The sequence below is a fragment of the Capricornis sumatraensis genome, chromosome 6, assembly GCF_032405125.1.
Source record: "Capricornis sumatraensis isolate serow.1 chromosome 6, serow.2, whole genome shotgun sequence".
Classification (NCBI taxonomy): Eukaryota; Metazoa; Chordata; class Mammalia; order Artiodactyla; family Bovidae; genus Capricornis; species Capricornis sumatraensis.
The window spans coordinates 70,851,866-70,866,737 of record NC_091074.1 but is presented as its reverse complement, the minus strand read 5'-3'; the positions used below and the strand labels follow the sequence as shown (position 1 = coordinate 70,866,737).

Below are 14,872 nucleotides of genomic sequence, written 5' to 3'. Positions count from 1 at the left end.
CGGGGCAAATGGAAAACCATCAACCTGAAGGCTGTCAACTGCAGACAAGAATTCCTTTCTTTGTCAGGCTGGGTGGTCTCTGTGGCTTCAGCATCAACCTGCACAAAAGATGATAAGCATCATGTGTGCTTGTAGAAAAACTTCGCCACCACCCAGCGACTCTAACCACACTCCTTTGTGAGGCTGGGATTAGCCCGTGTGAGGCTTCCCCTGACTGTGTACAAACGTCAAATTGCAGCCCCAGGAGGGCATTCAGAGGTCGTTCAGTCCATTTCTCCCCATGGCAATCCTGACCACCTGCATGCTTCGTGAAATATATGTCCCAGAATCTTAGTCATAGACATCTAGAAGGTCCCTTAGAGATCATCTCGTTCAACCCTCTTGGGCTTCAAAAAAGGATCCAGACTTTCCCAGGGTCACACAAGGACAAGAACCCCTGTCCTAGGATGGGTTTCCCTTCCTTCTGGGGTGCTCGTTCCATTACCCCAAGCTGCTTTTGTTAATAAATGAACCCCCTGCCCAATAGTACAATGTAAAGCATAATTTCTAACTTTTCAACGAAGATGTGTATGAGTGTGTGTGTGAGAGTGTGTGTGTCCGTGTCCCTGTCCCCCACTGGCTTTGCATAGGTAAAGGCTTGCACCTGTGTTGAGTGTGGCAGGCCAACCTCATTTACAGAGTAGTTTGGTGCCCTCTACTGGTTACACCACCACCAACAGCTTACCCTTTCCTGGGCACTTACTGTGCAGAACATTCAGTGTGTGCCATTACTGCTAATTTCAAATTCAAAAAACAGGCCTCCACTAGGCAGTTTTATCCTTATTTTATAGATCAGAAAATAGAGGCTCTTAGAAATCAGATATTCTGCCCAAAGTGTCTGAACCTGAATTCAAACCTAGCCTTGTGGGATCCCAAGTTCCTTCCATGCTTCTTTGTCAACACCACTTGTCACAATCCTGACACTGTGTGTAGCACATTCCCATTAAAACAACCTGTACATCCCTCAAAATCTGCCAGGATGTGGATGTTAACGCCTGTTTACACAGCGGGGAGGCCTGGGCTGCAACATCAATGGCATGTCCAGGGTTCATGTCCAATAGACCCTGTAAACTCACTGCCAGGCTGCTGCCCAGGAGAAGCACACACAGGGTCCACAATGGAACTTCTTCCCAGGGCAGTCTTCATACAGGAGAGGGGTTGGGAGACCGTGTTCCCACCCAGGGAACCTACCTGGATTCCAGGCCCCAAGGGACTCAAAGATAGAGAAAGCACATATTCAATTTGTGGGGAACCCTATCCACTAGATTCCAGAGCCCCTGGTGTGTGTGTGTGTGTGTGTGTGTGTGTGTGTGTGTCTGTCTGTGTGTCTGTGTAATGAGTGAATGGATAGACAGAGTGGCTGAGTGGCAGAGGCTATGCAGGTCAGGGGTGGTCAGGCGGGTGTATTGAACGCTATAAAGAGATTGATTTCAGTTTAATTTGAAGAATCTGTTCCTACCAGTTGCAGCAGTCCACATAAAGAGATGGCTGAATTCGTAGGGTTGGGGTCCAGTTACCAGACATGCAAGCAGAAGAGTTAAGATGACCCCAGCAGAGATGTTGTAGAGGGATTTCCAGCCCCTGTATGATATTTTATTTTTTAAATTAAAAAATATAAACATCAACATGAGTCAGCCATAGGTGTACATATGTCTCCTCCATCAGCATCAAGATTTAGAAATTGGGTGATTTCATGTAAAAATCCCAATTTTTTGGAGAAGGAAATGGCAACCCACTCCAGTATTCTTGCCTGGAGAATCCCAGGGACAGAGGAGCCTGGTGGGCTGCCGTCTATGGGGTTGCACAGAGTTGGACATGACTAAAGCAACTTAGCATTGAAGAATTAATAAATAATATTTTTTAAAAATCCCAATTTTTAGCTCCTCTTTAACAGAGTGGGAAGCCTGGCTTCACTGGGCCTGCTGCAGTCCTTTCACAGATGTCCCTTCATTTCCCTGTTGTCACCCCAGAAATGAGGATGACTGGGATGCCATTTCTCATTGTACATTGCTGTTTTTTAATTATAAAAATAAAACATTGTTTTAGTTTTTTCTTAAAAAAAGGAAAAATAAAAGATCAAGTCATTTGTTTTAAAAAATGGAGCCCAACATATTTATCTGTGAAAGTGAAGAAACTTGAATACATTTAAAAGGCAGGTGCTCATTTTAAAGGTTTACATTTAAAAGGTTGGTTTTCCTTGCCAGCTTGGACCTCAGGACAATTTGAATTTGCTGCCCTAGAGTGTCTTTGGCGTCTCCTTGTTCCTGCTCTGTGGACCTTGGGTCAGATTTTCACCTGATTGCCATTTGGGTCTTCAGCTTCCAAGATGAGGGGCCATTGGAACTGCCGTGAGTGTAGCCCTGGGTCTCGTGGTGTAGGTAAGAAGAAATCCTGCCCAGTGAGGCAGCTGTGAATTTCCACTTAAGTGAGATGATAAAGGCCTGGCAGACCACACTGATGCCTTTGCCCAGGGAAACCCTTCAGAGACGCAGTGCCGTGATCACAACTTTTCTAAAGTGGCCATCCTCCCAGCACTTTCCTCCTAGCCCTTCCCTCCCCAACCCAGCCACATAGATGGTGCTCTGATTCCTGGAGTGTTGTTCAGAAGTGGGAACATACTTCTGTTATGGTCTGAGCAGCTCATTCGGCAGGACAAACCTCTCCCTCAGTTCAGATACCCTGCTTTGATTCTTGTCATCTCAGATCACGTCCTCTCTTTTCATCAGTCACATCACATGTTGACCCCCACTGAGTCTGTGGGACACCAAGACCTTCAGATTGCTTTTTCATGAACCCTTGTCAAGAGAGTTCTACCCCTACCTTAACCGAAAATCATAGACAGTGCCGGTTGAACATGCAGGATATCATCTAATTTCAGCTTCCGCTTACACAGAAAAAATCACTTCATCAAACACACTGACAAAATTGTTGAAGTGAGGAAGTTCACACAAACACACTGAATATTTTACCCATAGTTCTGCTCCTCCAAGAATGGATCTTGATTTTGTAAAACAAAAAAACCCCCAGTACATTAACATTCTTCCTCATTTAATACCATTCATAAGTTTGATTAGTACGATTTCCACATTTTCACGTAGGTTAGTATCACATTTTAGATATTCTGCTTATCAGAGTCACTCATCGTTGTAGAAAACTTAGAAAATACAAAAGCATAAGGGAAACAATTAGAAAACTGGGATATCTATCATATAAAAACTTACAATTCAATAATAAAAAGACAAATAATTCAACTTTAAAATGGGCAAAGATCTTAAATAGACATTTCTCCCAACAAGATATGCAAATGGCTAATATGCACATGAAAAGATAATCCACATAATTAATCTTTAAGGCAATGGAAATCAGTTTCTTGAGAGGAGCATCATTAATTTGTTGCTGTATTCCTGGTCCTCAGCATAAGTCCTCACTTGGAGCATGGGGCCTTAAAGTTGCTGATTGAATGTATGTACAAATGAAAGAATGAGTGAGTGAGTGCATGAACAAAAGAATTGCAGAGAGGGAAATAGTCCAGAAGCAAGAAGAATGCAGGACCAGCCTAGAAGATAGGAAGATAGAGCATAAAGTTCAGTGAAAATTCATGGAAGGTAAGCACCCAAAGGCAGCTGGAACAGATGATGGGGATTAACTGCAGGCTTGGTGTCAGATGCTATTATAGTCCATGGGGTTGCAGAGTCGGACATGACTGAGCAACTGAACTGAACTGGGGTCAAATGATTTTTGAGCAAACGGTTAAAGATGTACTCTTTTCTTGGGGAGGTGCCACACTGTGCAGCTTGTGGGGTCTTAGTTGCTTGATCAGGGATTCAACCCAGGTCCTCAGCAGTGAAAGTATTTGCAGTCCTAAGTACTGGACTGCTAGGAAATTCCCTAAAGCTGTACTTTAGAAAAATGAAACTGTAAGACCAAGTATAAGATGGGTCAGGAGAGACTGGGAGACCAGCCTGGAGGCTGTTCAGGGAAAAGACAATGGGAGCTGAACTAGGCCTGCTGTAGGACCAGAGAAAGGATGGAAGCCAGAGACACTCATCCAATTTCCAAACATTATAAAAACTGTAAAAACAAGTGTGTCTGGTGACAAATAGTTCACTGTTCAATGGGACTCCAACTATTAGAGGAAGTACTTGCCAATAAAATTTAAGTGGTTTGTGGTTTGAAGTTGCAACCACACTTTTTATAAAGGTAATTGAAAGGAAAACAAAAACTCCAATTGGGGGTAGTAAGAAAACAGGGAACCATAAGACTATCACCCCATTATGTCGATTGGAGTTCATCCACATAATGAATGAGCCCTGGGTCACATTCATCCTCCTTTGGCCCTATTTAAGAGTGGCAACAATAACTCTCAAACCAGACTTCAAACAGAGACAGTCCTGTCTGTTTCAAGCCATGAAGTGCATTGCAGGGACCATGTACTAGGGTATTACCCATGTAGAGTATTGCAAGGACCTGGTTTCTGATCCCAGCTCTGAATGAGTACTAGTGGAGAAGTAAGAGGAAGACATTCTGTTAAAAATGTTGAGACTTAAAGTTTAGTGGTTGAGATTATTGATACCGGGGCTGGGCTGTGCCTGGTTGATCTCAGCTCTGTCACTAGATTACAACCTTGAATAAATTATTTAACATCTCTGTACCTTATTATCTCATCTATAAACTGGGATTAGTGAATACAATCATTGAGTAGCTACAAAAATTAATTAATAAATTTTAAATGCTTAGGAGCACCTACTATATACTAAGACCATAGTGTTTACTGTTATTATTATTATTGCAAAAAATAATGGCCAAAACTAGGCAACAGTGGAGTGGGCTGTTCTGAAGTAGAGTGTTCCCTGTTTCCACAGGTGTGTAAATACCAGAGATGAGTTGGTTGTCGGGTTCAGCTTTGGACATTGAGTTTTCAGTGCTGGTGAGGCCTCTGAGTAGGTTTATTCAGCATTATTCGTTCTGTTTATTTAATTCCACAAACATTAAATGAGCAGCTACTCTGTGCAGATGCTGTGCTGGCGATACTGGGATGAACTAGACGGTCCCAACTCTCAAGGACCTGATAATTTAGTTAAGGAGGCAGGTAGGTATCACTTCTTATGTGGAGGAGCCACAATACCAGCACATGTGAGGTTGACAGGAGCCCAAGGAAGGAGACAGGCAGGTTTCTTGGAAAAGGCAGTAAGAAGCAAGGTCCCTTGGCCTACATTCAGGACGTGGGGAATGCAGAGTGGGAAAAGATCTGCCCTTGCTGGTGAGTGGGTGACTAGATTTTGGCTTTCAGCACTGATAATCATCTTTCCTAGTTCCTGTCCTTAGTTGAATTGTTTGGACCCTCCTACTTCTTATTGCTTCTGGAAAGAATATGGTTGTTAGTCTTTAAGATGTTTTCTAAATCCCTTTGCACATACATTTTATTGATCAAGGTTTCAATATGATGGTTTTGCCTCAATCGCTTTATCTTTTGGTTCAGGGAGGTTGAAATCTGAAGTTTTTCCAGAAGGGCATCAGTTACAGACAAAAGAGACCGCATTTCCTGGGTTACTAAAGCAATACAGCTTAGGTCTATAGGATCAGGCTAATTTCTGTGTTCCTGTGTGCTTATCCCAGACAGTTGCCCAACTTGGTGTGCTCCTTACCATGGATGTTCTCCTATTGTAAATTTATGCCAGTGATGTTCAAAGTGACCACATTAAGAGGTAAAGCACAGCAATCAGGGGTAAAAAATGAAAGTTAAAAAGAAAGCCACACATATGTACTATTTACTAGATGATAAAGACAAATATGTTCACATCCTGTCCTCTCAGGCATGACTAACCCCAGTAATGCTCTCAGAGAGGAGGTCTACCAGGAAGTGCTGCCAAGGTTTTCATTCCCCTCCTGGCTCCCATTCCTACCTGCCCGCTCTTTCTCAAGCTCTGTTAGGGCTTTCAGTTCTTCCTGTGCTTTGTTCATTACTCCTCTTTCAGCCAGGATCACAGTTGGTCTGGGAGGTGAGAGGCACAAGCAAGAATACAGATGTAGTCAGAGATTGCTCCTGACACTGAATGGGGTGAGGCAAGAACATATTTACTGCTCTGTTCTCGCTTGCTTTCCTTTTGTGCCCCCACCAAGATGACTCATGCCGTTGTGCTCTGGGCAAGCCCTGCAGCCTTTGTCACTGTGTGGGGTGTGCAGATTGGGGCATGTACTCCTCTTTTCTCTAAAGGAGGAGCCTTGGTTTAGCCTGGTTGCGGCTTCAGCTAACAATTCAGACCCAGTTACACAAAACTTGCTAACAAAGGTCAGGAAGCCCAAGGAGAGGGAGTTACCAGTAAAAGGAAACCCAAAAGGTTGTCAAGAGTTAACAAAATACCAGGACCGATACGGCATCTGAGCTATGGTCCCTGTCCTTCAGGATTCAAGCTTGGAGTGCTTTCTTGGGGAGGAGATTCCAGGGGCTAATTATTCTCAAAAGGTTACCTTGGGAGAGAACAGTTATCTTGTCCCACACAGAAATATTGCAGTCTCAAAGGCTCTTTGTTTGTTCAGTCGCTCAGTTGTGTCTGACTCTTTGTGATCCCATGGACTGCACCACACCAGGCTTCCCTGTCCTTTACCATAGTCTCCCGGAATTTGCTCAAACTCACGTCCACTGAGGCTCTTAGAGCTGCATAGAGTCTGCTGCTGCTGCTGCTGCTGCTAAGTCACTTCAGTCGTGTCCGACTCTGTGTGACCCCATTGATGGCAGCCCACCAGGCTCTGCCATCCCTGGGATTCTCCATGCAAGAACACTGGAGTGGGCTGCCATTTCCTTCTCCAATGCATGAAAGTAAAAAGTGAAAGTGAAGTTGCTTAGTTGTGTCTGACTCTTCGTGACCCCATGGACTGCAGCCTACCAGGCTCCTCTGCCAATGGGATTTTCCAGGCAAGAGTACTGGAGTGGGGTGCCATTGCCTTCTCCAGCATAGTGTCTAGGGGGGTCATTTAGGGTGCTGACTCTCAAAGTGTGCTGCCTATTAGAATCATAGGGGTGGGAGAGAGGGTGCTTTATAAAATCCTAATACCCAGATCACGCCCCTGACCAATGACATCAGACTGCTTTTTCACATTGCTTCCAGGGTGCAGCCAAGTTTGAAAACCTGTGGACCTGACCCTTACTATTAGACCTATGGTTAGTGGAGCTGCAACTCCATTAGGGAGCTCACTAGAAAGGCATAGCTCGAGTCCCACCATGGACCTACTGAATCAGAATCTGCATTTTAAGTGGATCACCAGGTGACTTGTATGTGCTTTACAACTTGAGAAGCAGTTATTCTTCGTCAAACATTGGGCAGTTGGCAACAAGGGGCCCAAATTCTGTCTACTCACTGGAGCTACCCAGTAGCTCTTCCCTTAGAGGAGCCCTCACACTCCACTTTACAGAGTGTGACACCTGGATGGATTCATTAACTTCCATTACCTGCCTGGGCCCGTCAGAATTTGAATTTTTAAAAAACTTATGAAATTTACCATTAGTAACATGTAGTACATTCACAATGTTGTGAAACTGTCACGACAGAACATTTTCATTACCCCCCAAAGGAAACCCCACACTAATTAAGCAGTCACTTCTCATTTCCTTCTCCCCTCAGTCCCTGCCAACCACTAATATGCTTATGTCACTATGGGTTTGCTTATTCCACATGTTTCATGTAAAAGAAATGCGCAACATCCTCAAGGTTCATTCATGTTGTAGCGTGTGTCAGTACTTCCTTTCTATGGCCGAATTATTTTCCTTCTCGGATACGCCACATTTTATCTGTTTATCATTTGACGGACATTTGGGTAGTTTCAATCTTTTGGTTATTGTGAATAGTGCTGCTGTGAGCGTTTGTATGCAAGTTTTTGTGTGAACACCTATTTTCACTTTTTAAGGACTTCAGTTCTTTCTACCCAGGAGTGAAATTGCTGACTTATATGGTAATTCTCTGTGTTTGACTTTTTGAAGGATAGCCAAACCGTTTGCCATCAGCAATGTTGTTTTACATCCCCCCTAGGAGGATGCTAATTTTTCCACATCCCTGCTAACATTTGTTACTTTATTTTCTTTTTTCTCTAAATTCTAGTCATGTAATTGATGTGAAATGGTCTCTCACTTCACTTTTGATCTGATGCTTTTCCATTTCACTAATGATGAATATCTTTTCATTGATGAATATCTTTCCATTTTCATAAATGCTTGTTTAGCCATTTGAGGAAAATATCTATTTAAGTCCTTTGCTCCTTTACACACCGTTGTCTTTTTGTTACTTAGTTGTAAGAATTCCCTTTTTAGATACAGGTATATCGCTTGCTTTTCAAGTTTGCTTTAGGTCATTTTGCACTTATGAAAGACCTTCACTAGTACCCATTTTTGCATTAAAAAAGTTAATTTGTATTTGAGTATAATTGCCTTACAATGTTAGTTTCTGCAAAGTGAATCAGCTGTACATATACATATATCCCATCTGTTTTGGATCTGCTTCCCATTTAGGTCACAGCAGGCATTGAGTAGAGTTCCCTGTACTATACAGTAGCTCGTTAGTTATCATAAGTTATCTGTTTTTACACAGTAGTCTATATTTGTCAATAGCAATCTCCCAGTTCATCCCTCCCTTTTCCCCCTTGGTATCCACGCCTTTGTTCTCTACATGTGTCATATTTGCTTTGCAACAAGCCATTATAGAGGCAGCGCACTTTGAGAGAGTGACACCAAGAAGCTCCCTCCCCTGGATCTACCCTCAGCACCTAGGCATCCAGTCACCAGAGCTGTGAACTGTCTCTGAACATCTGTGCTTTATCTTCATTTATTTTGTGCGTATGCATTCATTAGCAAGATGTGTTCTAAGCTAATTGCTTCTTTGCTTTGTGGCATTTTGGTTTACAAAAGATTTTTTAGGAATGCTCTACTTTTGGATAGGGGACATGGAAACCTTTATATGATTTCTAAGTGTCTTCTCCCATTCTGTGAGTTGTCTTTTCACTTTCTTGATAGTGTCCTCTGATGAACACAAATTTTTAATTTTGATGAAGTTAAATTTAACTGATTTTTCTTTTGCTGCTCATGCTTTTGGTGTCAAATAGAATTTGAGATTTTATCACCTGGACAAGATCAATGGATAGGGAACAATCTGAGGGGAAAGGCAGTAGTGATGGCTTGAGGTTTCTGTCTCCAATTCAACCAGAAAATCTCAGCATTTATATGCTTTATATAAGGTCTTTCAGCTTGAATATATGTATAATTGATAGAACCACTAACTTAACGTTTCTCAAACTTTAATCATTGAATATTAAGGGAAACTGCAGTGTGCCAGCTTGCTCTAAAACCGAGTTCCAAATAGTAAATGTAGTAATTAGAACTTAATGTTTGCTGGCTTTAGTTAAGTTTTATTTGTAATAAAGAAAAGGCATACATTTTAAGAAAATCATGCAATGTTTCTTTTGCTAAATTTGCCACACATTTGGGAAGTTGGGATTTGGCTTAAATTCCAAACCCACTGTCTGCTTGGTGGCAGCTCATCCACACTGAAGAAATATTGTAGGAAAAGATAGCTGAGCTCATACTTACTAGCCTTGGGTACCTGGTGCTACATCTGCATGACGTCACACAGCAAGTGAAAATCCAGGTGTTCTTGGCTGTTTAAACCAAAATCTAAAAAGACTCTGTCCCCCTAGGCCAGGCATTCAGTGTATTCAGACCAATCATCTATTGATCTCTCTTGAATTGGCACTACTGTAACTACTAGCTGCCATCATTTTTGGAAACTTTCTGTGTGTCAGGCATTGTGCTAAAAGGCTACATCTAATCCTCCCAACAACTGTGGAAGTGGTTCCATAATTATCCTCATTTTACTACTGGAGAAACTGAATTCAGGTTAAATAACTTGCTGAAGTCATGCAGACGGCAAGTGTGAGGGATAGGGTTTAACCCAAGTCTGACTCCAGTTCCAAAGAAAGGCAATGCCAAAGAATGTTCAAACTACTGCAAAATTGCACCCATCTCACACACTAGCAAAGGAATGCTCAAAATTCTCCAAGCCAGACTCCAACAGTATGTGAACTGAGAACTTCCAGATGTTCAAGCTGGATTTAGAAAAGGCAAAGGAACCAGAGATCAAATTGCCAACATCTGTTGGATCATAGAAAAAGCAAGAGAGTTCCAGAAAAACATCTACTTTATTGACTATGCTAAAGCCTTTCTGTGGATCACAACAAACTGTGGAACATTCTTAAAGAGATGGGAATACCAGACCACCTTACCTGCCTCCTGAGAAATCTGTATGCAGGTCAAGAAGCAATAGTTAGAAACAGACATGGAACAATGGGCTGGTTCCAAATTGGGAAAGGAATATGTCAAGGCTGTATATTGTCACCTTGCTTATTTAACTTATATGCAGAGTGCATCATGAAAAATGCTGGGCTTGATGAAGCACAGGCTGGAATCAAGATTGCAGGGATTAGTATCAATAACCTCAGATACACAGATGACACCACTCTTATGGCAGAAAGCAAAGAGGAACTAAAGAGACTCTTGATGAAAGTGAAAGTGGAGATTGAAAAAGTTGGCTTAAAGCTCAACATTCAGAAAACTGAGATCATGGCATCTGATCCCATCACATCATGGCAAATAGATGGGGGAAACAATGGAAACAGTGACAGACTTTATTTTCTTGGGCTCCCAAATCACTGCAAATGGTGACTGCAGCCATGAAATCAAAAGACTCTTGCTGCTTGGAAGAAAAGCTATGACCAACCTAGATAGCATATTAAAAAGCAGAGACTTTTTTTGCCAACAAAATACATCTAGTCAAAGCTAAGGTTTTTCCAGTAGTCATGTATGGATATGAGAGTTGGACTATCAAGAAGGCTGAGTGCTGAAGAATTGATGCTTTTGAACTGTGGTGTTGGAGAAGACTCTTGAGAGTCCCTTGGACTGCAAAGAGATCAAACAAGTTGATCCTGAAGGAAATCAGTCCTGAATATCATTGGAAGGACTGATGCTGAAATTGAAACTCCAGTACTTTGGCGACCTGATGCGAAGAACCGACTCATCGGAAAAGACCCTGATGCTGGGAAATATTGAAGGCAGGAGGAGAAGGGAGCGAGAGAGGATGAGATGGTTGGATGGCATCACAGACTCGATGGACATGAGTTTGAGCAAGCTCTGGGAGTTGGTGATGGACAGGGAGGCCTGGGGTGCTGCAGTCCATGGGGCTTACAAACAACCGGACACGACTGAGCAACTGAACTGACTCCAAAGTCCATATTGTGAACTACCAAGCGAAACTATTATTTATTTTAGAGATGACCAGGTTCTGATCATTGATCTCTGCGCTGGCTCTTGCGCTGGATTATATATAAACCAGCAGGTACCTTCCGCGCCAACGCGTGCGCAGACTTCTTCCTCCACCCTTTCCTTCCCCACTTCCTTCTCTAATTGCGCAGTTGCACTCGGCGTAGGAGGCGGTGCTGGCGACTTCGCGAGGGGGAGCCCCGGGCACGCTTTGGACTACCAGTGCGCGTGCGCGTAGCTAGAGCCACGGACCTTTGGGGAGGTTGGAGATGGCCGCCGCCGGGGAAGCTTCGTTGGAGCCGGCGGCTTCAGAACAACCAACGGAGCTGTCTGCCTCAGTGCGGGCGAGCATCGAGCGGAAGCGGCAGCGGGCGCTGATGCTGCGCCAGGCCCGGCTGGCGGCCCGGCCTTACCCGGCGACGGCAGCTGCAACTACTGGAGGTTTGGGCCCTTGGCGGCGCCTGCTTCTTCTCTTCTCTGGGGGACCGGGGGCCGCATCCTGGATGGGGCGTCCCTCCTCTCGCGTCTGAGCGCAGACGCTTGTGCAGGGTAGGGGCGGGTGGAGGGCGTAGGGGAGGGGGGTAGGGAATCCGCTCGTCGGAGATTGTCACTGCGGACTGTCCAAGACCACAAGGCGACCCTGACTCCCAGCCCTGGCCTTTCTTCTCTGCCTTGGGCAGTCCAGCTACCGTCCTTAGTTTGGGGATGCAGCCTCCCTCGCCGTCTGGAGGTGCCAGCCAGTGTCTCAGCTCTCCTCTGCTCTCTTCCTGCAATTGCCACGGGTCCCAGGGGGTGGTCTTTGTGTAAAGCTTTTAGACCTTATAGCACATTTGAGTAGTAGTCCTGCACCAGCTCTTTCATGCATCCACATAACACGGGCTGATACGCAGTGCTTGCTATGTGCTGGGAGCAGACAGACGCTAGCTCCTGGCTTCGTGGGGGTAACAGAGGGGCACCTGTTGTGCTTCACGTTTTTCAGATTGGCTAATTTGATTCAAACAGCTAACCTGGAATTATTTAGGGCAGAGCTTGGTATCCGTATTGTACTGAGATGATAACTGAGGATCAGTAAAGAAAAGGGGGTTTGCTCAGGTTCTTCCCAGTAAGTGCAAAGGCTAATCAGGACTAGAACTCGGGTCGTCTGACCCTGGATTCAGGGCCTTTCCTTGCTCACTAGTTGCCTCTGCTATACCAGGCATTTCTTTCACTCTTAGGATGAAGGGCTGTTCTTGGATTTCACCTTTCCCTTTTCTTAGAGCCGCACTTGGCTGCCTATTTCTTTGCCTATCATGTAATTCTCCAGTGGGGGTCAACTAATCATTTTCGCCAGAGAAGTATAGTTTGGTTGACATGTGGTTCTTCAGTTCACTCCCTCTATAATGTGAAGCACCTGTGTTCCTAAACCTATGTCCATATCTACATGAGCAGTTGAGCTCCGTCAGAACTGTGTCATCTACTACCCCTTCTCATCAGCCAGGGGAAAGGCAGAGTGAAAAGAGCTAGCTGCATGTCTATATTCATTCACACTGACGCTGAATCTGCACATTTTGACCACTTTTAAGCATTCTAGGGTCAGGACAAGATGAAGATTTCTAAATGTGTAAAATGGCTATAGAACAGGGGTGGAAAGTAGAGCATAAAGTGGTATTAAATGTCTGATAATGGAAAGCAAGGCAGCATGAATATCTTGTAAGATTTCTTGGGCTTTACCAAAGAACTGAACTGTGTTGTTGCATTGTAGACAGCCTGTGCTTCGAGTTAGGTGCTGAGATTTTTGTTCTTTGTGATACTTTTATTTCCATAGGTATAGTTTTCATATTCTGTGTGTGCTATGACATATGCCTTAAAAAAGACCGAGAAGAACTTGCTTAGAATGTGTTGCTAAGAGTAGTGCTAAGGTCCTGGGAAATACAAGGCATAGCAGTAGAGAGAAATGGGGCTTTGTTTTTGGCATGATTTAGCATTGCTCAGGATCCTGCTCTAATTATAGTATTAATAACTACAGCTTCCCTTCTTCTTATAACATTCATGAAATCAAAATCATATTCTGAGTCTGGTACATTTTCTATTCAGTAAGTAAATATTCATGGAATGCTAAACTATTTTTCAGAATTATAGAGATAAAAGAGCTCAGGCTAATGCAGGGATATAAGGAGATGAACAGGCGATATAGTAAAATATGAAAATTGCTGTTAACTGTAGAAACAGGCTTATTATACTCTAATCCCTTTATATAATAGAAAAAGAAATCGAGGCCAGGGAAGGGGAGTGATTTAAGCAAAATAATACCTCTTTGTCTTAAAGAATTAGTTATACCATACGTTAATGTAAAATGCACTTATCTGAATTTTACCTGTGTGGGTGCTCATGTCTAATACCATGGTATCAATATACTGTACTGACACTTCCAGAACCTTAGAAATTTCCCTATTGTCACTTCCTAGTCAGTTACTCACCCTCAGAAGTAACTACTCTTCTGACAATTTGATTAGTACCATCTGTTTTTGAACATTGTATAAATGGAATCATACAGTATCTGGCTTCTTTCGCTCAAAGTAATACCTGAGAGATTCATCCTGTTGTTACATGTATTAGTAGTTTGTTCATTTATATGTTCTATAGTACTCTTTTATGTTGTTACATTGTAGTTTTTCCACTTCCCTTTTGATGGAAATTTGGGTTGTTTCCAGTTTGGAGCTATTACAATGAAAACATTTGTGAGCATTTTGATATATGTGTTACGGTGGACATATGCACACATTTCTATTCCGTATATACCTAGAAATGTAATCCTGGCTCCTAGGGGAAATGTATATTTAGCTTTAGTATACGCAGAATACATCATGAGAAATGCTGAGCTGGAAGAAGCACAAGCTGGAATCAAGATTGCCAGGAGTAATATCAATAACCTCAGATATGCAGATGACACCACCCTTATGGCAGAAAGTGAAGAAGAACTAAAGAGCCTTTTGATGAAAGTGAAAGAGGAGAGTGGAAAAGTTGGCTTAAAGCTCAACATTCAGAAAACTAAGATCATGGCATCCGGTCCCATCACTTTGTGGCAAATAGATGGGAAAATAGTGGCTGACTTTATTTTTTGGTGTTCCAAAATCACTGCAGATGGTGATTACAGCCATGAAATTAAAAGAGGCTTACTCCTTGGAAGGAAAGTTATAGCCAACCTAGACAGTATATTAAAAAGCAGAGACATTACTTTGTCAACAAAGGTCCGTCTAGTCAAGGCTATGGTTTTTCCAGTGGCCATGTATGGATGTGAGAGTTGGACTGTGAAGAAAGCTGAGCGCCGAAGAATTGATGCTTTTGAACTATGGTGTTGGAGAAGACTCTTGAGAGTCCCTTGGACCGCAAGGAGATCCAACCAGTCCATCCTAAAGGAGATCATTCCTGGGTGTTCATTGGAAGGACTGATGTTGAAGCTGAAACTCCAATATTTTGGTCACCTGATGTGAAGAGCTGACTCATTTGAAAAGACACTGAGGCTGGGAAAGATTGAGGGCAGGAGGAGAAGGGGAT

At 43.2% G+C, this 14,872-nt stretch overlaps 1 protein-coding gene across 1 annotated transcript in view; it reads left to right on the top strand.

The window, feature by feature from the left end:
* Positions 1-11,605: 11,605 nt before the first annotated feature.
* Positions 11,606-14,872, top strand: part of XPA (XPA, DNA damage recognition and repair factor) — a 38,980-nt gene continuing 35,713 nt past the window's right edge. The window contains exon 1 of the mRNA XM_068973775.1: positions 11,606-11,779. Coding sequence (XP_068829876.1) covers positions 11,608-11,779 — 172 coding nt within the window. The 5' untranslated portion in view covers positions 11,606-11,607. The remainder of the gene's footprint in view (positions 11,780-14,872) is intronic.